Genomic DNA, 25,781 nt, shown 5'->3' on the forward strand with positions numbered 1-25,781 from the left:
CGCCCGCATCACCTGACCGCCCGCCCCCGCCACCTCCCTCCCGCCCGGCCCGGCCCGGCCCGGCCCGCTGCGCCCTACAGCCACCGCGCCCCGCCGGTATCGCCCCTCTTGCTGCTGCGCCCCACGGCCGTGGCACCCCATTGGTATCGCCCCCCTGCCCTGTTGCACCCTGTCAGCATTGCACCCCCCCCACCGGCATTGCACCCCGCCGCTGTTGCACCCTATGAGTACTGCACCTTGCCGGAGCTGCTGCACCCCACTGGCATTGCACCCCACCGCTGCTGCGCCCCATAACCGGTAACCCGTCGGTATTGCACCCCACGGCTGTTGCACCCCATTGGCACTGCACCCCTCCGCTGCTGCCCCTCAACAGTTACACTGGGGGGGCTGTAGGTCCCTCCCGGGTGGGAACCCCGGGGTCCCCGAAGGGGCGCCGGGCGGGGGGCAGAGGCGCGGAAGAAGGCGGCTCCGGGCGGCCTGCGGGGCCGCCTCCCGCCCCACGCTGCCGCCGCCGCCGGCGGGGCGTCGTTGCCGGAGCGGCGGGACGGCCCCGGCAGCCGCAAGAGCCTCCCCGCCCGGCTCCCGCCGCCCCCCAGGCCGCGGCCCCGCGCCGCCCGCCGCGCCGGGAGCGCCGCCGAGCAGGAGCGGCCCGAGGTGAGTCGGGCCGGGCCGGGGCTCGCGGTGCCGCCGCCGGGGCGAGACCTGGGCGGGGGCTGGGGGGCGGCGGGGCCGGGGCGGCGTGGCAGGCACACGGCAAACACGGAGACACACACAAAGGCACCGAGCACGGCACCGCGCACCCCCCGCCCCGGCGGTGGGACCCCACAGCCCTCCCGCGTCAGGGCTGTGCAGGGCCACCACGGCTGTCCTGGGCCCGAGTATTCCTCAGGGAGCCGCGTGAGAGCAGAGCCCCCCAAGGAACAACGTTTCCTTACGTCCGATGGGATTTTTGTCTATTTTCCAACTGGAGTCCGTGGCCCCTCGTCCTCAGCCCAGCCCTGCGAGCCCTGGAGGGGCAGGAGGGCTCCAGGAGGGATTCTGGGGGTCGCTCAGCAGCGGGGAGCCCCCACCCCACCCCGCCACGGCTGCCCGGGCACGGCAGCGGGGGTTTGTTGGCTGCGCGTTGCTCTGCGGAGCATCAGCGGCCCGAGATCCATTGGCAGCTGTAGAACTGCAAAGGCTGCGCGCTGTGTCCTGCTGCGGGACCAGCCAGTTTGCCGAGTCGCCTGCCACGGCGCCTCTGCAGATGGTGCAGCAACGGGCTTCTACAGAAGCGCTTTTTTCTTCTTTTTTCTCACTAAAACCAAACCGAACCCACAGCCTGCACTGGGGTGGGGCTGAGGCTTCGAAGCCCGTGCAAGTGCCCCCAGTTTCCAGAGCCGCCCACCTGTGGTGCCTGGTCCTGGCTGCTCCCGGGCACCAGAGGCTTCGGCTTTCTGGGGCGGAAGCGATGCAGATCTTTGCTCTTTCAGTCCCAAGCTGTTCTGGTTTGTGACTCTGCCACCCTTCCTCCAAGCAGGGATGGGGCTCAACACGGTGAAGCTTTGGAGGCCCTTGGCAAGGGAGCAGCCCGCTCAAGGAAGGCAGCAAGGAGTTGTGGTCTGACCCACACAGCCGGTACAGCACCTTGTGCCCCACAGCTGGTGAGCCTGCCTGGGCTGGGGGTGCTGCTGGTGGGGATGAGTGGTCCTGCAGGGAGACGGGGAGCGGGGAGAGGGGGCTCAAACACAGAGGTCCCCGAGCCTCTGGGTCTGAAAACACCCTCTTTATCCTGCCCTATAATAGAGAGAGAAATGAATGCCTTGCAGGCACAGAGGCAAATTTCTTTGATGCGCCCCATAAAAAAAACAGCAAAGTAGGTCACTCGTGGAATAAGAAATGAAGCAGCAGTGGTGGTGTTCCTGGAGAAGGCAGGTGCGAGGCTCTGGTGATGACCTCCCCTCTGCAGCAGCAAGGAACCAGCCTGCCATTTGCAGGGGTGCTTGCTGGGTTAGATGCTGTCCTGCAGTGTTGGGGCTGCTTTTCCCATGGTGGGCTTGGGGTAGGACCCAGCCTCTCCTGGCGGTGTGGGTGAGATGTTCCTCGCCCTGAGCTGACTTCTTGCCCTCTTTCTTCTTCTGCACCTAGGTGGGGTGATGAAGCTGAACGAGCGGAGCGTGGCCCACTATGCCACCTGTGACTCACCTGCTGACCATGCTGGCTTCCTTCGCAAGCGGGTGGAGCGGTACCACCACCATGCCCACCACCACCACTCCACCTCCTACCAGCGCCGCTGGTTTGTTCTCAAGGGCAACCTCCTCTTCTACTTCGAGGAGCGGGAGAGCCGGGAGCCCATGGGGCTGGTGGTGCTGGAGGGCTGCACTGTGGAGCTGTGTGAGGCTGCTGAGGAGTTTGCTTTCGCCATCCGCTTTGACGACGCTGGCGCCAGGGCTTACGTGCTGGTGGCCGATGGGCAGGCTGCCATGGAGGCCTGGGTGAAGGCGCTGTCGCGGGCCAGCTTCGACTACATGCGGCTGGTAGTGAGAGAGCTGGAGAAGCAGCTGGAAGAGGCTTGCAAGAGCTTGGCCGCTTGCCGCAAGTCTCCGCGGAGGTCCTCCTCCTCCGGCAGGAAGAGGCACCTCTCCAACCCTGCTTTGCTGCCTCTCCAGGAGAAGCCTGCTGTCCTGGAGAATGGTTACTCCACATGGGGTAGTGGTGGCGGCATCCCAGGGGGGGCTGCCTGCCCCGACCATGATGGGGGGCACCCAAAGCCCCCGCCCCTACCCCCACGCCGGCGTTCGGCTGCCGGCAGCACCACAGGGTCCCCAGCACCCAGCCTCTCGCCAGCCATGCCGGAGAGTCCAGTGTCACCAGAGACGGCCTGTTTCTCCAAGCTGCACAGCTGGTATGGGCAGGAGATTGCGGCGCTGAGACGGGAGTGGCAGGAGAGGCAGAAGGGGGGACACCCATGACTGGGAGCGCGGGGCATGAGCCACTGGCCATCCAGTGTCCAGCAGCCTGTCTCCCACATAGGAAGAGCAAAGCAAGGGATGCTGCTTGCCCCCTGCCCTGGTTGGTGGCCGAGTGTGCGGTGCGTGTGTGCTTCACTGGGTGTGTGGGAGGGATCCAGGTCTCCCCCAAACCTTACATTTCATTTCTATGACGCTTTATACAGCTGGAGAATGTATAATACTAGTGGGAGCTGCCTTTGAACTCTCCTCTGCTGGTGATACAAGGTGTGGAGGGGGCACAAATCAGCATGTATGCAGCGAACCTTACCTGATGGGCTTGGCCCCTTGCCATCCTGGCGTGGTGGATGCTCTGGGTGCTTTATTGCCTGTTTCTCCTTCACCACTTTTTTTTTTTGTTTTGTTTCTCAGCGTGGAAGTTTGTACAGGTCAGCAGTTATTATTGTCTGTGGTCTTGCGCCAAAGTCCTTCTGCCTTTGCTCTTTTGCTGCAGATAAGGCTGGGCTTTTATGAAACGCCTGCAATGGGCCACTGGCCCTGGCGGGTGCCTCCAGCCTTATGCTTCTGTCACCACAGAACATGTGTAAGCCACTGTGGCTGTGGCTGGCCCAGCAGCCAGGGCAATGAGGGTCAGGATTTTGCATCGTTGGGATTTTTTACTTTCATCTGCACTACCCCTCCTCCCTGCTAGATCCTTCAGGATGTTGATTTCATGGGCTTGCATCCATCTCTTTGGGTGCCCAAGCTCAGCAGCTCAGCAGCAAGGCTGAAATGAGCCTGGTCTGAAGCAATAGTGAGGACCAGGAGCTCCCCAGGGCTGATCTGAACTCTATCAAGCAGTAGCCGAGCCTGTTAATATGTCCAGCTCAAGCCTTTCTTGCTCCAGAACAAGGACACTAAAGCCTCTTTGCCTGGCCAGGGGTGAATTTCTCAGCCTCTGTGCAGATCGTAGCTCCTGCAAAGTGCCATATAGGGAGTGCCCAGCCAGCTTGTTGGGCAGCTTGCCCGAGACGGTGGCCAGAGCTGCACTCTTGCAGGGCCTCTCTTGCTGCTGCAGCTCTTGGCAGAGCTGTGCAGTTGGAGGAGAGGCTGTGGAGGAGTGGGAAGTGGGCTGGTCCCAGGTGGAGCAGTGAAGGTGTGGGAGTGAGCTGCAGGTGGTACTAACTGCGTGTCAGCAGTGTCTGGGCTCGCCTCTCTAGTGTCAAAGCCATGTCACTGCCTTCTACCAAAGCCAGCACCTGACCTGCTGATGCTTCCCTCCAATTTCATGTCAGTGTCACATGGCTGATCTCTGTAGCATGTCCCGTCCCCCCAGCGGGTGAGAAGGGCTGTGGAGAGGCATATCTGTCGCCTCACTACAGAATTGGACTTGCCCTTCAGTAGGTCAAAAACCTTGGCCAGAAGGCGTACAGTACAAGTAGGTGGGTGCTGAGTCCAGGGGCTAGAACACCCTGGATATAGGGTTTATAAATCTGCTCCCTTATCTTCTTGACAAGGGCTGTTTTTCTGAGCACAAAAAAATAGGTGAAGCAGTCTTGTGCTTCCTGTCTAACAGTGTTAAACCTGTTTTTATTGCCCTGTTTTATTAACGAGTCTTGCTAGGAAAGCAAGAGGCCATTCTAGGTTGTGACTGGTAGGAACCTGTTTGCCTTTCTGGAGTTAAACACACTCAGCTTAATACTCAGCAGTAGCCAGTAGAGATTGCCAATACAGAAATCAAATGACTTCCATTAACTCTTGGTGCCTTTGAAAATATATCCCTGTTTTGGATGATGAGCTTCCAGCCTTCTGCCTAATTGTGGCTCAATGCTATATTAGAGGAAATCAGATCTAAAATCAGATCTTACAACTATGACTTTGGGCAGTGGGAGTGTAACCTTCACAATGTGGTGACGCAATCCAGTCCTCTCCAGTTCGTGCCTGTATTTCTTCACAGTAAGAATTGGGAGGATTACCTTTGTTCTGCTTTTTAAGTGAAAACCGGGAGCAGGTAGCCATGGGCCAGTGCCCAGGCTGTGTCAGCAGCCCAGCTGGCTGGACTTAGAAGCCATCTCTGCCTCCCTGCCTGCGGCTTGAAGAGTTCTGTGCTGCAGCATTCCTGGCTGGGAACCTGGCCCCTTCCCCATGCCGGGAGAGCAGCATCAGAGGATGACCTGGTGCCTCCTTGCTCTGAGCGTGGGTATTCTGGGGCCAGTCAGATTTGGCAAGCATTTTTCTGTGGTATTTTTTGTTTGTTGGTTGGTTGTTTTGTTTGTTTGTTTATTTTTAGTGTCATACAGAAAGAAAAATATTCCTGATGTCTCAGACTTACATAAGACAGTTTGATGATAAAGATTTAACTTCCAAAATTAATCAAAATGTAATGGAAGTTCCCACATGAGACGCAAGTATCAGGAGTGACTTGAAAGGGGAAAAAAATAAATTAACAAAGCCAGTTCTGTCAGAAGTGGAACTGAAACAGTATTATTCATTTAAGGGCAGTTTCACTTTTAAGAAGCTTAGTTTGTTTTATTAAGCCAGGATTGTGCTAGTAACACTACTAAAGAGCTTATATTTAATGCTTTAATCTGTCCCATTCAAATGGCACAATTTCTGTGCTACCTGCCTTTGCATTAGCACATAGCCCAACTAAATCCTAAATCCTGCAAATGAGGTGCTGCGCTTTGCTTTCTGTCCGATCGCATTTGGAGTAATTTTGTGTTTTATTCCGCAGTGCCAAGAAGAAAATGGCAGAATCCTGAACAGTATTTGTGCTCAGCCCGTCTGTCTGTGCCTGGGCCTTTGCTAGATCTCCAAAGCACTGGTCAGGATGTGTGTGGTCAGGGCTTCCCACCACCCTGCTCACCTAGCAGGGGTGGCCGTTTTGTGAGTAGAAAGACCCATAAATGGAGCCATGTCCAAATTTGTATGGGAATACAGGTTTTTTTAATGACCACCACTGCTTGCTCCATTAAGCAGGAAGCACCTGGGTGCTTCGCCACCTCCTCTTGAAATGGAGGCTATCAAACCAGCTCAGCTGAGAACTGGTTGTGCTGGCAGAGCATTTGAAGCAGACCTCAGGCAGCAGGTCAGGATTTCAGCTTCCTGAAGTTGCACGTGCAGCTGGCTAATGGAGCATCCTCTCTGTCTCCAGGCAAGGAAGAGCCAAGGGTTTTCACTGCCCGTTGTCTCAGACAGCAAAGTAATACTGATTAATTGCTACACAGTTTTCTTCCAGTCATTCAGGTTTGGACTGTTTCACCTCCTGCCTTTCCTTTCTCTTATTATTTTTTAAAAATAGAAAATGTCTGGGCAGCACAAAACAAGTTCCCTAGGAAAGGGGGACCTGAACGTGAAAGCTGAATGGCTGCTTTTCTTAAAAGTACTGAAATAGAATCTTTTTCTAAGAACTTTCTTTAGTGTAATAATGCAGGTGATGAGAGAAAAATGCTTGAATCTGAATGCTTGGATTTAAAAGAAATTGAAGACTGAAGGAGGGCAGTTCTGACATGGCCTTTGTAAGCACTGCCAAGAAGGGCTCCCAATCCTGCTGAAACGGTTGATGAAATCCTGTTTTTCTGGGGCTGGCATTTCAGATTCAGGCCCATAACGTATTGTTTTATTTCTGCACATTTATCTTTTTATAAAACAACTGCGGTGACATTTCCCACTGAATCCAGGTCCTAGTGGTAAGAGTAACCTAAAGATCCTACCTGTGGCCACTGCTAGCCATTTGGTGGACACTGGCAAGCAAGAGTGGACGTTTTCCATTACAATCACTACAGCATTAATAGTTTGGGGGTGGGTGACACCCCCCCCCACCCCCGTCTTACCCTTCTCAACTGCCTTTGCAGAGAAACTGTTTTGCCGAAGGGCACAGGGGAACACGTGGCCCTCGCCGGCTGGGGGCATGTCACCAGCACCACGTGCTCGGTAACTTGCACCGTTGCACCGGGACCTGGCCGCCGGCAGCCACCCGCGGGAACGCGCCCGCCCTTGCAGTGGGTACCCGTTAGGTAGATGGCGCGTTCTTTTTTGAAGAGGCGGTTTTGCATGCACCTTCGTTTTATACATGGAACTTGTATTACGCATTTCAAGATACTGTTACCGTTTGTATTTTACGCCGTGAAGCCAAATAAACCGTTTTGATTTGTAGCCCGTGCTGCCAGTGGCGCTGGGGAGCCCCGCTGGAACTCGGCGATTCCCGGTCGGGGTCACCCGGCCCGGTGTGCCCTTCGGCGGGAGGCGTAAGGCGCTGCCCGGCGCCCCGCCACCCCGCCGCTGCGGCACCTCCCGCGCGCCCCGCGGCAGGGACAGGCAGCCGGGACCGGCCCCCGCCCCCCCCGCGTGCGCAGTGGCGGCCTCGCCCCCCCGCAAGCCTCGCGAGAGCCGCAGGCCCCGCCGCCGCGGGTGACGCGTCGTCTCGGCCGTTACAGGAGGCCGGCGAGGAGGAAGGAGGATGGCAGCGGCAGGCGGGCGGCTCCTGGCGGCGGCCGCCGCTTACTCGAGGCGGGCGGGCTGGGGCGGGTCGCGCCGCAACCCGACCGCGCCGCTTGTGCCCTCCCGAAGCGCCACCGTCACCCGCAGCGGCGCCATTTTGCCCAAGCCGGTTAAGGTGAGTGAGGGGCGAGCGGGCGGCGGCGGCCAATGGCGGCGTAACAGATGGGAGCGGTGTCCAATCAGGGCGGGTGCATCTGCTGCGGTGGGGCGCTGGGAGTGAGTGACAGAGCCTGGGCTAATGGGCGGGGCGGGGCTGCGGGAGCGCCCGCCCGCGGGAGGGTGAGGCGAGCGGCCCCCCGGGCGGGGCGGTGATGCCCCGGCGGCGGCCGCCGCGCCGTGGGGACGAGGTGACCGCCGCCTGCACACAGCTGTTTTGTACCGGCAGCCGCTCTCCCCGCCTAAGGCGCTGGTGTTCCCCGCCCCGAGCTCCCCGCTGGTTGCTGCCCTCCCGGCGCCGGAGGCTTCCTGAGCGCGGTGCCGTGGCCGGGGTCTGGCGGTAGGGCCGGCGCCGGGGCACCGGACCGGGCGCGGCTGCGGAGCCGGAGCACCCGGCTCCAGCCCCAGTGCGACGTGCTGGTAAAGCTCCGTCTTTCCCGATCGACTCCTTGCAGACGCCCTTCGGTCTCCTCAGAGTGTTCAGCGTTGTGATCCCTTTCCTGTACGTGGGGACTCAGATCAGCAAGAACTTCGCGGCCCTACTTGAAGAACATGATATCTTTGTTCCAGAGGATGACGATGATGATGATTAAAGGGTATGTTATTAACATCACCAGCAGTTTGTTTGTACTTCCCGTTTGGCTGGGGCAGGGAGTAGCATCTCAGGCTGGGAAAGGCAGCACTTGAGAGGTGCATCAGTGGGACACAGCATTGCCTCTGGCCATGAACTTTTCTGGTTTTATACCAGAGTAAGCCAGATTGGTATCCGAATGTAGAATCACCACAACATACTTTGTTAGAGACCAGAATAAACTGATGGTGTTTTAGATCTTGTCTTTTGAATCCAAAATGAACTGTAGTTAGTGAGGATCTGTACTGCAGACAGAAAAGTGAGCCTTCAGAGCTGCTACATCATGCATCCAATGAAGAGCAACAAAGCTGGTGAAGAGTCTAGAGAACAAGTCTTATGAGGAGCAGCTGAGGGAACTGGGGTTGTTTAGCCTGGAGAAAACAAAGCTCAGGGGAGACCTTATGTGACCACCTGAAAGGAGGTTGTAGACAGGTGGGGATTACTCTCTTCTCCCAAGTAACAAGTGACAGGACAAGAGTAAATGGCCCCAAGTTGCACCAGGGGAAGACTGGATATTAGAAAGTATTTCTTCACTGAAAGGATCATTGAGCATTGGAACAGGCTGCCCAGGGAAGCGGTTAAGTCACCATCCCTGGAGATACTCAAAAAGACGTGTAGATGTGGTGCATAGGGGTGAACCTGGCAGTGCTAGGTTTGCGGTTGGACTTGATCTTTAAGGGTCTTTTCCAACCTAAATGATTCTATGATTCTGTTCTACATATTTACCTATTTAGAAGTCTTCTACTAACTCTCAAAATTACTATTTTAAAAAGAGAATCACTTATTGCCTGACATTTTTATACAGAGGTGAACTATTTAAGAGACTTCCAGAACCCATCAGAACAAACTGGTGGGTGTTACAGCACATCTCTGGAGTAGATAGACCATTCAGACTCACTGGATAATGGAAGAGTGGGAATAATTCATATTTATCTGCAGTGCACTACACTTTCCACCATTTCATGTTACTCAGTTTGGCTTACTCTTGTGTAAAGGTTTGGGTTTGGATGTACTGGCTTCTTTATAGAATGAAGAAGCCGTTTTAAAAAAAGTTGTTGTGAAGTGTTGCTTTGTAATCAGTTTGGTGGGTGATTCCATTTGAGAAAGGGATTTGCCAGCACGCACTGTGCACCTAAAACCAAAGAATTAAAAGATTGTAAAGACTGCAATGGCCTGTTTGAAACTCCTTTTATGTAAACCACCCCCACCTTGTGTGGTTCGGGGGGAGGGTCCAGACTGGAGCTCAGTACAGTATATCTGAAGAGTAATGGCTTATTATTCTATTTGCAGAACCGTAATGGAAGAACAGAAGGGAGAACACCATTGACAAAACAATGGTTTCAACATCTGTCACTTGTATTTTGTCCTTCCTAAACCTAAATGGGACAGGGGGCTCTATTCCTTTTGCCAGTGAGTGTCCTGCACATGTCTGTACGACAGGATCTGTAGATCAGGGTTGAAGGAAGTGCTTGATGGGCCCTGCATCCTTGCACACACACGCTCACCTCATCAAAGACTGCTTGGGAATCCTTTTATTAGCAATATGTGAAACACTTAATTAAAGATGAAGAGATTGAGATGTATGACTTTGGTCTTGTGTTTTTATAGATCATGTGCCTGCCTATGTCCCAGCATTTCTGTCTTAACCTTTCTACCTCTGTATGCCTGTTCCAGTAAGGAAGCTCTCTTCATATTTATTTCCTCTTACAAGTCCTTTCTGTAATTAAGTACTAATCTACAGTACACGACAGGAATCCTAGAGGAAGCAGCAGCCCCACAACACAGTCCTGTTCAAAGAATGGAGTGCATATTGACACACTGCAGTTCAAATAACGCTGATTTACAACATACCAGGTACATCTGATGGAGACTATCATTAATTTCACCTCACTGGGGATTAAATACAGTATTACCGTCGCAAAGTTAAAAGTTTTGAGTAGCTTTGGTAAAAGGTTAAGATCATGAGTGGGAAACTAACATGCTGATGTGTTTTATAGCACTTAATCTCTCAACAGTGAAACTCTCTGAACACTCCAGCTCCAGGTACCTCGTATTTCCTAGGTAGTTCAGTAATTCCTTCCGTGAGCCCAAATATATTCATTTTCTTAATTATGTGTAAACTTCAACTCTTCTTTTCACAGAAGTGTTTACTATTGCAATTAGATCCTTGCATAATAGACTGTCAAGGCTTTCTCTACTGCTAGGGCATGAGTAGAGTATCTTCAGTCATAACCAGTCCAGCTGTTTTCTCAAAAATCTTGAGAGGTTAGATAAATTATTTTATTGTATTTTTAAGCCAGCATTGCCCCAGTGTCTCTCTCATGGTTTCTGCTCACTAGATGTAGCCTCTTCTCTTGACTGCCCACTTTTCCTTCAGGATTCATGTAGTTCTTGAAATTTATTTTAATATCGCACACATTAGCGCAGTGTATAGTTTAAACAGCCACATTTGCTCCCTTATTAATTGGCACTGCTTTTGACGTTTGATCTGTAACTCTCCAGTGTAGCTACTGAGAGAAAAGGGAGCTTGCAATCTGAGTAACCCCAAAAGCTGTAGCTGAAGGCAGCTGGCAGGTCCTTCAGTCACTTGCTATCCGAGTTGCCCCCTCTTCCCCAAAGCCACCTGAGAAGCGGTTGCTCCAGTTCATCCACTCTTGGGAGCCAAACACCTCCCTGCTTCTGTTTTCTATACTGCCAAATTCCTTACCACTGCTTTAACCCACCATCTCTCCTGGCCCTTCCTGACAGTGTTGATCTTGTCCATAGAAACAGCCCACCCTCAAAGCCCCTAGGTACACATACATACACATCCTGGAGGAGTGCTGCTTTACAGTCCTCGTATGGGGAAGAAAGCCCCAGTATTTAGGCAAAGATAAAAAAGTTTGAGCATACTACACATTCAATGCTGATCACACATGGGGGAGCTCCAGCACCGAGTTGTTACCTGCTGAAAACCTGTTCTGACTGGTGAAAGAACAAGTTCTCCTTATCATTCTCAAAGAGGAGCTAGTAATTCCCAATTCAACTGAGGAGGTAACAGTAGGACATCATCTTCCGCTAGGCATCATAAGCTCTTACAGAACCTCACTATTCTAGATGACAGTACAAAACTCCATTTTTCCAGGCAATTTCATTTTACAGCAGGGAAATGGACTCTGCTGATCTCTTTATTGCACAAAGGGCTTTATTTGCCTATTGGATTTTACGCCATTCTCTGTGAGAAAGCAAAGAGACTAGTTTCCAAGTAAAAAACCACAAGGTCAACAAAGTCATAGCATGAAATTGCTAAACAATGCATGAATACAGATGACCCTCAGGCACAAGAATATTTCTGTGACTACACTGGCTTTCCTGAAGGCCCGCTCGCTCTTCCACAAAGCTAACACCTACACAGGAGGCTGCAAGCTAAGCAGAAAGCCCCACAGTCAGGCTTGTGTTGTGGTTATTCAGCAGAAACTCCAGGGCAAGTGATGGGACAAACTCCATCCACTGAAAATACAAATTAGCAAAACTAGGAAGTCACAGCTCGTCATACAAATCATAATGACTTGTACACACTGTGGATTCAGTTAGTCATTGGGCTCCTACAGTGCTATACAATCTTTCTGTACAGATTTTTTTTTTCTACTGTATAGAACTTTATTCATAATACAAGGCAGGAAGACACAAAGCCAATCTCTCAGGGATCATGGCCTTCATAGAATTTGGACAGAAAGTCTTTGGGTCGTGGGGTTTCCGTCTCATGGAAATACCTCATGACGTGAGTCCTCTGCTTCCATACCTGAATGGTTTCTTGAAGATCCATCTTTCCCTGTGGAGAGACAGAAGAATTTTAGACTAGTTCTCAGTTACAGCCTGAGTCTAACTATACAGCACTAAAAGTTATTTGAATGCGCTTAGAAACACCCCTAAGATAGCTGTATCAACAATTCTGTACTTCTAAAGACTGTCTGCATCACTATACTGTCACACAAATACATACTGACAGACAGACTAACTTGTCTTGAAACACAAGAAATACAACAGGTGACCATGGCAGTCCTTGGCTGGAAGCTTTCTAATGCATTAGAACTGCAGAGGTGTTACTGTTGTTCAGCCCCATTTTGAAGCTTTGCCCTACTCTTGGTATGCTCATCATTGCTTTGAACCACACAGGTCTCAGACCCGAGACATAACCAGATGTGTTAGACAGCTGGGGTGTTTTGCCACCCAATGTCAGCCTCCCATCCAGTGCTGCCACTCTAATGTGTGTTTCAGAATCAGTGAAGAAAACCACATCCCAACCTAAGGAAGTACTGTAGACAGTAGAAAGGTCATTTTATACTTTTAAAGTAGAAAGTAGAAAAGGCAGTATCTTTCCCCCCTTTCTTTGATTGCCATTGTTTTCTAAACAAAAACCTCAAATCCAACAAACTTTGTATTTCAACTACCGTTTTGCTTATTGTGCACTTCCTCTTTTAAACCTCTGCAAACTGGAAGAGCCAGTAGATTCTGAGTAGCAGAAATCCATATTCTAGCAACTGAGGTAAGACCCTATTCCTCTGCATGCTAAAGCAGCTTGATCCCTTATCAACAGGTCTGTTGACAGAGAAACCATCTGAACTGCAGGAGACAACTTTTCCATAGCACAGGCTGAAATAAAACTGTCTGTCCCCCCTAGTTATCCACTCTTGCATTTTCTGCAGTTTCAACAAACCAGGAATAACTGGTACCTTAATAACCAGCATGTCTATCACCCGTGGATCTGTAACGTGGGCATTCTTCATGAACATCTCCCGCACCTTGTTACGCCCCTGTTTCACCGTGATGTCCAGCTGGTATAAGTGTACTATGAAAAACACAACACCCACAGAGGTTGGCTGTATTGCTTTTCATTTCTTCCACTGACGACGAGCAACTCAACCCCACAAAACACGACACAGCCCCTGGCTCTCACAGTGTCTGCTGGCTTCACTAGTGTGATTGACTTAAAGCAAATAAACAGCACCGCCACGGTGCGAGTCCCCGCGCAGTTTTAAGGAGGCAGGCAACCATGCCACACACCGCCGTCCTGGAAAATTAAAAGCCAGATTTCTGTTCTGCTTAGCCAGGCAAGCCAAGCGGCAGGTGAGGAGACTGGGGTTCCCCGTCAGACTCTCCTTCAGCCCCCGGCAGGGAAGGCAGCCGGGCCGGGCAAGGCCCGCGCTGCACCGGGGGGCGGCCGAGCCCCCAGCCCCGCGGCCGCTGCCAGGCCCGCCCGCAGCCGGGGGCGGCCGCCCCACCGCGGCGGGCCAGGGCCGGCCAGGGGCCGCGGCGGGGCGAGGCACAACCCCCCACCCGGGGGTAACCAGCGCCCCCGACGGTCCCTTTAAAACCCAACGGCCGCGGGGTGGCCGTTACGACCTTGAGCTCGCCCTCCCGCCCGCGCGTGCATGGCCGGCTCCGCGCCCCTCACCCGTGTTGGGCACCTCGCGGTACCAGGCCCGGTACAGCTCCCTCACTCGCCGCTTCGCCTCGCCCAGGTCCCGGCTGAAGATCGGCTTCACCGCGGCTGACACGGCTCCTTTGCCCGCTACCGCCATCTTGTTGCGGCCACCGCCTCCGCGGCAACCCTTCCGCGCGGGGCGTCCCGCCCCTTCGCCGCCGCCGGTGGGAGCGCGTACGGGAAAGGCGGCTCTCTATTGGCCGGCCGCGCTGCCGCTCCAGCCGGTGGGCCCGGCAAATCGCGGCGGCCGGCGGCCTCCCATCGGATTGGTCGGGAGGAACGCCAGTCGCCGCCGGCTGCGAGGGGAGGAGCAGAGCGGCTGGGTGGGGACGCCCTGTGCCCCGCCCCCCGGGGCCTGTGGGTCTGCCCTGCCAGCCGGGCAGTGGCAGGGCAGGGCAGGGCAGGGTCGGGCGGCGTTGGGGTAGGGATCGGGGTCGGGCTGAGTCTCGCAGGGGTCGCTGAGGTCACCTTCAAGGCGCCGCGGCCGCACGGCAGCCTCCCTGGCGGGGGCGGGGGGGGCGGCCGGGGCGGGCGCAGCAGCTGCCGCGGGCCACTGGTGAGCGGCCCCGTCCCGGCGGCAGGGCGGGCTGCCGGCGCAGGCCCCGAGGCGGCGGGTGACGGGGCAGCAGGAGCCCCGGCCTCACGTAGCCGCCGGCCCGGCACCGGCTGGGTGGCGTTGACGGCGGTTTCTGGCTGCATTCCCCTTCCCGCTGATCAGTGAGAGACCCGTATTTGGCGGTGGTCTGCTTGCACCCTTTGGCTCCAAAACACCGTGCCAGCAGATGTCCGCACGCACGTGCGGGTCGACTTTTTTGAATAGAATCACAGAATCATTTAGGTTGGAAAGGACCTTTAAGATCCTCGAGCCCAGCTGTTAACCCAGGGCTGCCAAGTCCACCGCTAAACCACTGTCCTGAGCACCACGTCTACATGTTTTTTAAATGCCTCCAGGGATGGTGATTCCATCACCTCCCTGGGCAGCCTGTTCCAGTGTCTCACCACCCTTTCTGTGAAGACATTTTTCCTAATACCCAAACTAAACCTCCCTTGGCGCAACTTGGGGCCATTTCCTCTCATCCTATCACTTGTTATCTGGGAGAAGAGGCTGATTCCCACCTGCCTACAGCCTCCTTTCAGGCAGCTGTAGAGAGCAGTAAGGTCTCCCCTGAGCCTCCTTTTCTCCTGACCAAACAACTTCTGCATACTAGACAGGCAGTCCCTACTCTCGGTATACACGTGGTTTTTATCCAAATACACGAGTGCTGGAATCTTTTCTGTTTGAAGTTTAGTTCACTGAAACCTTCACTTTAAAAACACGTGTGTGCTGATAACTATAAACCCGAGCGTGTGCAGTTCAGTGTCATTGGACCGACCAGAAAACACTGAAAGGATCTTGAAAGAAACAGGTGGGGGTGCTGGCTGTAAGGAGGGAGGTGTCAAGGGAGTATCCAAGGCAAGCCTGTAGCAGGAATGTGAGACAACCACAAAGAGGAGTGAGAGACAAGACTTCAGATCACTTCTATTCCTTCTGATTATTTTGTAGATGAAAAACATAAATGTGCAGTTCCTGCTGAGGTAAAAATTTTAACCATGGTATTGGAAAGTATTTGCATCACTCAATAGTTTTCATAGCTTCCAAATTTACTATTAGAAAGATGAATGTGTGCACGTGCAATCAGTTTCAGAGATTTTTTAGCTGTGGTTATGCATAGAAGCTCCTTTATCCTACAGTCTTTCCAGCCATGTGGTTAAAGGGTAGTTACTACTAATCTAAACATTGACGTATCTTAACACTTTGCAAAACAATTTGTCAGGAATATTGCAGGAAGAAAGAGAAAGATAGTTTTGAAATCTACAGCCATACTGTTTCAGCGTAACTCTATACTTTCACAAGTTCCACACTTGCCCAAGAGCTGACTTTATGTAATGCCAAAAAAAAAAGCAGTTTTTAGGACCTAATTAGAGGAGGTGGTAAATCTCAATGCCAGGATTTCTCCTGAAATACAGGAATTTCTGTATTTCACAAATGACCTGCTTCTGTGGCTGAAACACCATATGGATTATTTATGTACTACTCCTTGGTATTTACTCCCGCTGAAGGGACAGTGTGACCTAAGCATTGTCAGGATTAAAACTTACTGTAAATGAAGGCAATGCAAGATAGATATCTCTCTATATAGATATCTATATAGATATATCGATATATAGATATATACACACACTATAAACAAAGGCAATAGGAGTATGCAAATAACAGGAAGGAAGGAAGGGGATATGTACGTATCGGACAGCAAGATTTTTGAGGAGCACTGCTCCAAAAGGGAGTTTAAATGTTACCCTGCCCACTAGCAGCACATGCCAAACCAGCTGACTGGCCCTGGATTGTTTTTTCAGGACTGAGCCGGACTCCCCTGGGCACCAGGCAGAGGCACGTGCTGCTCTGGGGCGGCACCACAAGGGAGGCAGAGTGTGTAGTGGGGCTAACAAGGAAGAGTGTGGGCCAGGAATACCTTACAGATTTTTCCAAGTTTTTTTTTTCTCCTAGAATTGGCAAGGCCCCAGGGTTGTCTTTTACCCAGGATACCCTTGTATTTCAGGAAACTAATTCAGGACTAATAATTCTTTCAGTAGCTTCTGCAAATTATGAGAGAGCAAAGTACAGCCCAGCTGGCTGTTCAGGCATATATGTACTTGAAAACTTGGCTCGTAACTTGCTATAGCTGTCTGATTCAAGATTCAGCACTGGAATTACACTAAACTATATATTGGGCCAGATCCTTACTTTACACAGCTAAAGACATCTGCACAGATTTGAGAGATCTTGAGTGGAACCCAGCATGATCCTGCCTAGACCTGCAACATTTCTGACACAGTTTGCGTTGGTGGTGGTCTGTGAGTGAAAGACTCACAGGTGTGCGCTTATCTTGGAACAGCTCGTATCAGATACGGGTGTGGCGCATTCGTGAGAGCAAAGTGACCATCCTCCCGTGGCCTGGGCTGGTCCTCGGGGAGCGCAAAGGTGAATTTCTGCATTAGAGTGGTAAAGAAAATAAAGAGCTCCATCCTGGCCAGCTGTTCCCCTGGGCAGGCACGGCGACCTGCAAGACAGAGGGTAGAAAGTGTCCGTGAAAGAGGGCATCAAACTGTGCTGGAATTGCTGCGGGAGGAGCAGATCACCCCTCCTGCTGTACCTCTGACTTGCAGCTGGATCCTCCCCTCAAATTTACCTGCTGAGAAAGGCAGGAAGGCCTCTGGTTTCACAAACTGCCCATTCGCATCCAGGAAGTGTTCGGGATAAAACTCATTTGGCTTCTCCCACACTGTCTCATCCTTCAGCACGGAAGACAAGTTGGTGATGACTGTCGTCCCCTGCACTCCTCCGCAAGAGGAAACAACTTATGTAAGAACAGCAGCATTATAGTGGCGCCACAGATCAGTGCTGGTCCCTCTTTAGTCCTTGTCTCCCATCTAATAGCAACCGTCACGTGGTGGTTTAGAATAAGGCACCAATCTCCTCCTCTGTATCTGATTTAAAGCAGAGGTAAAGTAGGCCACTTTTCCAATGACATATGGTGCCTGTGCACTGAGGCATCTGAACTTTTGCAATTTGTATCCTTACAAGGCCATTGTATGCAAATGCCAATTTCATGGTTACACAGCAGAAACAGCCTCTGCTTCTCAGATCCTCCTGGACTTGTTTTATAGCTGGAGAGAAAAAGCTGACTGACAGACTTCAAAGCCCAGCTTTCACAGGGGCCATGGGAAATTGCAAAGCTTTCCTGTTACACTTGTCAATGTTATAAGCCAGAGATGATATCACAAGGCTAAAAAAGAATCCCAGGCTTGCATTGCTACCGGTGCTGTGAGGGCAGCTGCCTGTCAAAACGGCAGTGGACTGAATGCCAGTGGCATTTGAATAGCTTCAGAGATTAGAGTTTTAACTACTGCCGTCTTAGGAAAGCCAGTAAGCTAGTGCTGTGTGCCTCCGGAGAACCTGTTAGGCTCCATTACTTTCCCTTTCCAACACAGGCAATGTCATAGCTCATTGACAGGAAGGCAAACCTTTGCACTGAGCTGCCACTGCAGCTGGGTTCCCACATAACCAGCGAAAACTAAACATAAACCAATGCTGCAGGGTTGCGTGCAGTCACCCACACCCCATGCCTGGTGTCTGCACAGGAAGAGGATGCTGCATTGCCTATCTGGTCATGGTCACCTTGGGAATGAAGAAGCCTTGGACCTCAGTGTCTCGGTACGTCATGTGAGGTAGTCCAACAGGAACGATATCCCCACAGCGTTGCACTTCATGGATCACAGCATTGGTGTAGGGCATGCTCACTTGGTCCTTCATGGTGGGTGGTTTCTCTTTGCCAATCACCTTATCAATCTCTGCTTGGACCTTACCTGAAAGCAGCACAGCTAAGGAATTGAGCACCCTCAGATAAAGAGAAGGGACTGGTACAAGCTGTAGGAAGGCTGGCAACATGAGATTGTAGATACTAGGTGAAAGAGGATGAGCAATTAGAGAAAGGAACAGAAACTAGAGGGGAATGCATTTGTTTTCAGTTGCTAAGAGCCATCTTTATGTTCTTTGTGCATAGCGTCTTTAATAAAGGTTTGGTGACTCTACATGCAACCTTTTTCCTTCTCTCTGCAGCTGAAAGGGTACCTGTGCATGCAGCATTAGAAAATTAAAACAGATTAGCGTCTATTCCAAATACTGGACAGAGAGTACTCTGCCCATTGGAAGTCCCCAGGTAGCCGTCAAAATGAAGGCGAGAGCGAACTTGCCCTTTCAACTCCAGTCTTTTACCAGGCCTTCCCCCCCTGCCGCCAGTCCCCGACAGAACAGCTATGTTTGGGAAGTGTTTCTCCTGGTTTCTGCTAGACCAACAATCACCAAAGCTGTTCCTCATTGCAAAATCCCAAAACCATGAAGAGAAGATGTTCAGGATCCTCACAATAAAAAGAAGGTCAAAGGGAAGATGCCAAACCTCTGCCTGTCTTCTGACTTACTCTGTATTTCCGGGTGGAGAAGCATGTACAGAAATGCCCACCGGAGAGTGGTGGAGGTGGTCTCAGAACCAGCTATAAACAAGTCTGCAGTCACCAGACGAAGGTTGTTATAGTTGAAACCACTCTCTTCAGCCTCCTTACCCTGTGGGGAGCAAGCAAGTGGCTGATTTGAGCTGGAGTACTTGCTGGGTGAGAAGACTGTTGTTCCAGAGAAGTACCAAGAGGTGCTAGATCCATTTTTGCTGACCAGAAAGTTCATTGGGAGAGTAAAGCACAGCACAGGCAATGGTCTGCGTATGACTGATTTACCCTGGTAACCCTGTTACTTCCCTTATCTGGAGGTCATCAGTCACGTCCTGTATCCCGAGAGGTGAGTGCTACACCTGCCTTCAGAGCAGAAGGGAAAGCTTTGTGCTCTCAGCTCAGACAGACAGCAGGCCCTGCCGCTTGCCATAACAGCCTCCCCCAGTGAAACACAGTTATTCAAGTTTGATCAGATCATAAAACCCACGCAGCAGAGAGGAGGCTGCATTGATGTGGCAAATGCAAAATTAATTGTATTCTGAGGGGGTTATCCAAAGCTATGCGTTACAGATTCTCACCGTTTCTGCCCTGCTGTTTTCTTACAACTGAAAAAGAAAAAGATCAGGGTATTATTGCTGCCTATTAAGGCTGTAACACCAATTTCAGTGAAACTGGTCTCTCATCCAAATACTAATTGAGCTCAAATTTGTTAGCATATGAGATATGACAAGTTCTCTGCATGAGTTCATCTGCTTGTCTTTTCTAATCCTCTTTATACTTTCCTCTCCTAGGGACTAGTTTCTGTTAAGTTATTCTGTATATTTTGATGCTGGTGTAGCATGAATAGCAATTAATACAGCATTGAAGACTCAACTGTTGTTCCAATAAAAGATCTGTGGCAAGGGAGCTATGGGGCTGACCTGACCAAAGTTAACCCAGTAGAGGAATTTACCCAACTGGCTTATCAGGGGACCTCAGTGAACAGAAGAGAGGTGTAACAAGAGGCAACATGGCCAGGCTCACATCCACCCCCAAACAGGGCTGCTCAGTGCAGAGTAACGTAGATCACGTCGCTTTGCCTGTGCAAGCTGGGGGGGTAATGCATGGATGGGAGGTGCCCAGTGCCCGCAGCGCAGCAGGGCCCGTAATGCAGAGCAGCAGTCCAGCCTGAGGACTTGGATGGCAGAAGCAATTTGCAGGCAGAATTTGCTACTGTTGCTCGTCTGGCACTTGAAATTTAGTGAATCCATGTGCAGAAACATATGGTGGATGGATGGGCTGATGGAAGTACCTTTGATTTTATACTGACTTCATGCCTGACTGAATCAAAGGAAAGACTCCTTTTAATTTCAGTAAGGTTCAGATTTAGGCCTTCATCTGATCTGCAGGGAACTACTTCTTAGCAAGCAATTCAAAGACACACATCCTGATGGAGATGCCATCTTTCCAAGTCATTACTTGGTTTAAAGACAGGCTATGGATGGAGCAATGATACCAAAAAGCCAGTCTGTTGCTGCAGTTTTGTAACTGATTTTGAGACATCAGTCATTAAGGCAGTGACATACACAGAATCTTGCATATTGACTTGTCCCCTGTCACAAACTTGGAAATGTTAGTGAATTCTCAATCATTGCCTTTTAAATGCCTTAAAAATGGTGTAGGCTGGAAAGAAGGGAGTTGCTAGACTCAGAGGGGAACATGAAGGTAGAAAATAGGAACAAGAACATCAGCAGATAATATGGTCTTTCAAGACAATAAAGGAGGTTACAGCATGAAGAAGTTAACACCTTTCTTCTCAAGATGTAACGTGGAATGAAAAAGTAGGAAATTAGTTAGGTTTTATGAGGAAAGTCAGCTTCTATCGACAAGATTAAACTGGTAGAGGAATTGCCCCTGGACCCCGAGGTTCTGCTGGTGTCACCCTACCTTCTTCATTTCCTTTAAAAACACATCAGTGAAATCTCGGATGTGAGCAGGGTTCCAGGTCTCCATGTGCTTTTCTATGAGCACATCTATGAAGTCCATAAATACCTTTTGCCCTCGAAAGACCATCTGTGGCACTCCAGGGATGCGCAGCAAAATGGGCAGCACATTAAGAAGCTGGGATGTCAAAACCAGAGAGAGAGAGAGAGAGAGAAGATACTATGTGATACAAAAAGAAAAATAATGAAAACACAATGCTCTCAAGCAACAGAGGGCAGCTTCTTACAGACCATATTATGCTCTTGGTTTACCTGGGGCAGGAATCCAGTTTCTTCATTCAGAGAGCTTTCAAACAAATGTAACATCATCTTGAATGTCTCATCACCATAGTTGAAACGCTCTCCATAGACGGTGGTGCAGATTACATTGCATACTGCATTATTTACAAGAAAACGTAAATCAAAAGGTTTACCTAAAAATGGAAATGGAGACCAAACAATGAAGCTAGGCAACACCAAGCTGCTGGACCTCAGCTGTCAGCAATGCAAATACATAAATGCCTCCTTGATGCCTTCAAGAGAAAAAGCCTCCAAACTACTCAGATTACTACACATCATACTAGGAAGTGAAGATCTTCTCATCTTCTACTACTATTTGGTTGATCCTTGTTTAAAAGAGAAAGCTCCCATGAAAAGATGAATTGCAGGGTTGTTCTGTGACTTGACAGATAATACTTTGCTTTGTGTTTAGATGACAGGCAATGTGCTGTGAAAACTCTCAGCGCGCTTTTATTGCATGTGACAATATCACTATGTTCCACTAAACTCCATGAAGGTAATATTTACCCAACTGTGGGAATAATGATATTTTACCTCTTTATGTCTGTTGATTTCCTGTTTCAAATGGATTAGTGCTACAGTAGCTCTACTGTGTAAAGTAGAAGTGGCTTCAAGGTAGAGCAGGTCACTAATGCGTATACTAGAAACACTGCATTTGCTTAGGAAGAGAGCACTGCACGCAAATGAAGGTGGCTTTAGTATTACTTCTCTTGGCATCACTGTATTGCCTTTTTTCTATGATATCTCCATCTTTCTGGATGTGACAAACCTTCTTCAGACTCAACTGCAGAGCACAGAAATCCAGCTTCCTCCGTCACTCGCTCCTCCAAGGATTTCTTTCCCATTCCAAAGTTCCTCAAAGTAGACAGCGTGAATCTCCTTAGCTCCTTCCAGGTGGGCCCATATTTTGCTACAATAATCCCTGGAATTATGGATGAGCAAGAAATGTCAGTAGCTCTGACCTGTGCATCAAGCACAGTTTGCTAGAGAATAGCAAACATGGGTTTGAAGGTCTGTGTGGATAGATAAAAGTATGATCTTGTACAGCTTGTTCATACAGCAATTCTAAAAATAGATTCCTGCACCCCTCCTGCATGTGCATGGCTAGTGAAGGTGCAGGGGGGTGTCAATGAGAGCAACCAACGTTGCTAAGGATAAAGGAATCACCCCCCCCCTTCCCCCAAACCATTCAGCATTGCACCCTTAGCTTGTGTGAACTGGGTAGCAGCTTGTGCCACCGCACAGGAGCTGAGGAGGAGAGACGTGGGCTGGATGTTGGATAATACTCTTGTCTTGGAAGAAAGTTACCCTTTTTTTTTTGTGATGACAACGACATGCACATAGTGTGTGAGCATAAGCACTAATCACTAGGTGTCGGGAGCTACCAGCTCCAACACTGGCGGGAGAGTTGTACTACCGATAGTTCTAACCCTGCTGAAGAGGTGTATGCTAGCACCTGGAGCTGCACTACAGCCCCTACGGGGAGCCCCCTGTTCATCAAATATGATTTTGTCACCACCAAAAGGTGGCAGCCATACAAGGACTACAGAGACATGAGAAGGTGGCACTGTACTGAGAAAATCTTCCTCCTACCCACCATCTACCCAGTCTTCCTTGTGCTAGTGCCAGTGGGGAATGTCCATTTCCAAGGGACTTGCCTTCAGATTTACTTCCATAGCCCAGATGTTCATATACTGGAAAGTACGGCCGGTCAGCGAAGTCCTCTGATTTGTGGACCAGGGCATCCTTCACTGTTTGATACCCATTCAGTACTACCACGTTGGTCCAGCAGTTCTGCAGATTGAAGACATTTCCAAACTTCTTGTGAAGCTGTCAAGATAAAAAAGCATGTCCCTGAAAATGAGCTGAATGTAATGTCAAAAATATCACCATATCCTTCCTTAGGGCCTTTACTATTCAGTGATTTTTGAGGTGCTTTTATTAGGAGTCCTTCAGCTGATCTTTGACCTTTGTCTTTGCAGCGCAACAGCTCAGAGCAGTGCCAAACAGCAGCTGAAGCAGGGATCAATGTCCTGTGAGTGGAAAGATTTAGAATACACCTATCCTGGCCAAACTATTGCCATGACCATCGTGCAAGTATTTTGGATTTTGTCTGACAATGCAAGGTCAAGGACCTTTTTGGGGATTTTCAAAGGCTGCATGCTTAACAATGAATTATCTCATAACACTTGCATTTATTTTGATCTGAAAGACCAGGCAAGTTTTGAGTTGGTCTGCTTCTGCTATAAGGAAATAGTGATGACAAGGTGATATATATATATATTTTTTTTAACATGCATTTGCTCTTGAAGATTTACCCAGAGCCTGGATCCCAGAAACACAGGTGGAAGAGGCAATTCCACACTGGAGTTGCAGGTCAGCTTTCTCCGTAAAAGGAGCACACACACATCTAATAAGACTGGTAACTGGCACACACCCTATACATCTGTTATGATCTATAAAAGACATAATGGTGACAGCAAGATGGCTGCACAGGTAAGCCTGTCAGCCATACATTCACCATGGGAGCTTGCCATGGAGCTGAGTGTCCTCCAGGTAGACAAGCCCTTTGACTGGACATAAGACTCCCAGGAAGGCAGGCTGAAGCTCCCCTCCTAGTCAGTAAGACTGAACAAAGACTCAGGAACATGTTGTTGGCAAACAGTGCAATAGTAGCAATACCCCACAGGCTGTGCTGTTTTGTTTTGGTTTTTTTTTCTTTTTTTGGTCTTTTTGTTTTGTTTTGGTTTGGGTTGGGTTTTTGTTTGTTAAAAAGTTAAGTGTCTTCATTTCTGCACTGTAGCAATGCAAGGAATTGAAGTACTTAAGACTATTTCCAGTGAGGTTGGAAAGAGAGTTAGCACTTCATTGCCACTAGAAATACATCATTAAAAGCAATTACTGGTCAAGATTGTGGTTAGCATGACCCTGTGATGTGATTTGAAAATGGTAATCTTTTGGACTATATGCAAGCAAATAATACAAAATGCTATATTTAGCTTCTCCATTTGGCAGTTTCTGGACAGACAGCTGAACAGCGCTGTCCTAGAAAAAAGGCCTTTAGAGTTTGCAAACTGGAGCACAAAACCCCCGTGGTTCATCTGTTGTAAGCTGTGCTGTGCCTTTCCTTTGGGAAAAGCTAAGCCCCGACTTTGAACAAGAATGCCGCTGAGACTGTGGGCATTGCTATTGGGACAGATCCTGCAAGCTGACCTCTTTAACTGAAACTGTCACACGCCTGTAGGCATGCTTAGGTAACTTGCAGGGAAGTCTGCCATTCCTGGCCCGCAGACATTTTCTTGTCTTCCCTTGTTGACAGGCCTCCCTGTTCCCTTGCCCCCATACCTGCCTGCGTGTTAAGTTGGTGGCCAGCTCTACAGCAGAGCAAGTGCCATCCATCATAGGGGGCACAACAGCATCTCCCACCGAGCTCACGCAGAGACTGGGAGATGGAGGCCGGCGAGTGTTGGTGTGTGGTCACCTGTTTCTCCGTACGGGCCAGGTCAGTGTTCTTAGGCAGTGACTTGATTTATCCTGGACTTTGGAGAGGGCATTGCCCTTTGGCTTTGTGCAAGCAGAGGTCCTCACCCTTCCTGGGCCCACGGTCGTGTGAGGGGCACTTGGCTGCGGGGGCCAGCACTCACCTGCCTGAAGGAGACGTGGGGTCTGCGGAAGTCGACGTGCAGCATGGTCCCAATGAACGGCAGCGACACCGGGCCCGGCGGGTAACGGCTCCACTTCTTCCTGCGCTTCATGAAGTCGAGAAGTAAAGTAAAGACTGTAAGAAAAACTCCCAGTATAGAGAGGTTTTGCCAGCAGGATGACAGCAGGGACCCCAGCCACAGGGCTAATGCCATTTTGTAGCCTGTCTGCTCCTCAGCCTTCCTCTTTTGACCCGACTCTTTCTGCCTCCTTTTGCCTCTGCTCTCCTCTGCCCTCCTCTCTCAGTTCCTCCCCCCGGCAGCTGCCCTCTCCTTGCTCTCTCCCCTTCCCTGCGCTCCTGCTGCGCCTCGCAGCTCCTCTCCCCCCGCAGTTCTGCACTTGCTGGCCTCCCAACGTGGGACTTGGCTCGCAGCCGAAGCTCCTCCTCTGCTCAGCTCAGCCTTGAGGGGGTGGCGATGAGGGTCATCCCGCCTCTTTCTCCTCCTCCTCCAAAACCAGAGCTCCCCGTCCCGCTGCAGGTGACAGCTCCTGCCCTGGTGCCCTCCGTGGGGCAGGGCTGGGTGAGGTCCGGGTGTCTGGGTGCCCTCTCCCACAGCCGAGGTGGGATCACAGTTCCGAACATGCAATCCGGTCCTGCTGCATTCTCACGGGGTGATTTGGAAAGAGTTTGTTTAGATCTGTGTCACCTTCTTGTATGTCCACACAAGTTAAGGGAGAAGCAGCTCCTAGGTACAGATCATCTAGGTTTCTGCTTGCAGGGCTCAGGGCTGGTTCCATTGGCCCTTGAGAAAGCTCAGGTTAGGCCAAGCTTTCCCTTACAGAAAGCATTTGTCACAGAAATTAGTCTAAAACAGTCTCAAGACCTGAGACTTGAAAAAATATTTATGCTTCTGGGAATAAGAATCTTTATCCAACTCCAAATGTCAGTCATTACAATGACCTTGATTTTTGTAGAATGCAGCTCAACTACAAGGGAGAAAGCACAGGTATTGCAAGGACCCTCAGATTTCCAGCCTCTGGGGCAGCGGTAATGCAAACACAATTATGGAGATAGTCAAAGTATTTCCTAAAGCAGCACAGCTATGTGCTCCTGGCATCCCTGCCATCAGAGATCAATAAAGCTCGCTCTCATGATAGGT

The 25,781-nt window shown here is 50.6% G+C and overlaps 4 protein-coding genes across 6 annotated transcripts; 2 read left to right on the forward strand and 2 right to left on the reverse strand.

Moving 5' to 3' along the window:
- The first annotated feature begins 49 nt into the window (after nucleotides 1-49).
- PHETA2 (PH domain containing endocytic trafficking adaptor 2) lies at nucleotides 50-7,082 on the forward strand. 2 transcript variants are annotated; one of them, XM_040595351.1, is made up of 3 exons: nucleotides 50-654; nucleotides 1,520-1,643; nucleotides 2,128-7,082. In XM_040595351.1, the coding sequence occupies exon 3, from the start codon at nucleotides 2,136-2,138 to the stop codon at nucleotides 2,949-2,951; it is 816 nt and encodes a 271-aa protein (XP_040451285.1). In that variant the 5' UTR covers nucleotides 50-654; nucleotides 1,520-1,643; nucleotides 2,128-2,135; the 3' UTR covers nucleotides 2,952-7,082. The 2 variants fall into 2 exon arrangements, with proteins under 2 accessions (XP_040451285.1, XP_040451286.1); XM_040595352.1 differs by having other exon boundaries at nucleotides 50-297.
- A 225-nt stretch (nucleotides 7,083-7,307) lies between these two features.
- SMDT1 (single-pass membrane protein with aspartate rich tail 1) lies at nucleotides 7,308-9,797 on the forward strand. 2 transcript variants are annotated; one of them, XM_040595355.1, is made up of 3 exons: nucleotides 7,308-7,542; nucleotides 8,039-8,179; nucleotides 9,020-9,383. In XM_040595355.1, the coding sequence occupies exons 1-2, from the start codon at nucleotides 7,387-7,389 to the stop codon at nucleotides 8,174-8,176; spliced, it is 294 nt and encodes a 97-aa protein (XP_040451289.1). In that variant the 5' UTR covers nucleotides 7,308-7,386; the 3' UTR covers nucleotides 8,177-8,179; nucleotides 9,020-9,383. The 2 variants fall into 2 exon arrangements, with proteins under 2 accessions (XP_040451289.1, XP_040451288.1); XM_040595354.1 differs by lacking the exon at nucleotides 9,020-9,383 and adding an exon at nucleotides 9,505-9,797 and having other exon boundaries at nucleotides 7,313-7,542.
- A 1,581-nt stretch (nucleotides 9,798-11,378) lies between these two features.
- Nucleotides 11,379-13,832, reverse strand: NDUFA6 (NADH:ubiquinone oxidoreductase subunit A6). The gene is made up of 3 exons (XM_040595353.1): nucleotides 13,649-13,832; nucleotides 12,927-13,042; nucleotides 11,379-12,025 (listed from the first exon to the last, which is right to left on the reverse strand). The coding sequence occupies exons 1-3, from the start codon at nucleotides 13,773-13,775 to the stop codon at nucleotides 11,894-11,896; spliced, it is 375 nt and encodes a 124-aa protein (XP_040451287.1). The 5' UTR covers nucleotides 13,776-13,832; the 3' UTR covers nucleotides 11,379-11,893.
- Nucleotides 13,833-15,191: 1,359 nt separating this feature from the next.
- LOC121089082 (cytochrome P450 2D17) lies at nucleotides 15,192-25,010 on the reverse strand. Its single transcript, XM_040595868.1, has 10 exons — nucleotides 24,624-25,010; nucleotides 22,638-22,809; nucleotides 21,749-21,901; nucleotides 20,953-21,113; nucleotides 20,645-20,818; nucleotides 18,695-18,836; nucleotides 17,895-18,082; nucleotides 16,906-17,047; nucleotides 16,590-16,776; nucleotides 15,192-15,620 (listed from the first exon to the last, which is right to left on the reverse strand). The coding sequence occupies exons 1-9, from the start codon at nucleotides 24,834-24,836 to the stop codon at nucleotides 16,598-16,600; spliced, it is 1,524 nt and encodes a 507-aa protein (XP_040451802.1). The 5' UTR covers nucleotides 24,837-25,010; the 3' UTR covers nucleotides 15,192-15,620; nucleotides 16,590-16,597.
- Nucleotides 25,011-25,781: the final 771 nt, after the last annotated feature.

The sequence above is a fragment of the Falco naumanni genome, chromosome 5 (genome assembly GCF_017639655.2).
Source record: "Falco naumanni isolate bFalNau1 chromosome 5, bFalNau1.pat, whole genome shotgun sequence".
Classification (NCBI taxonomy): Eukaryota; Metazoa; Chordata; class Aves; order Falconiformes; family Falconidae; genus Falco; species Falco naumanni.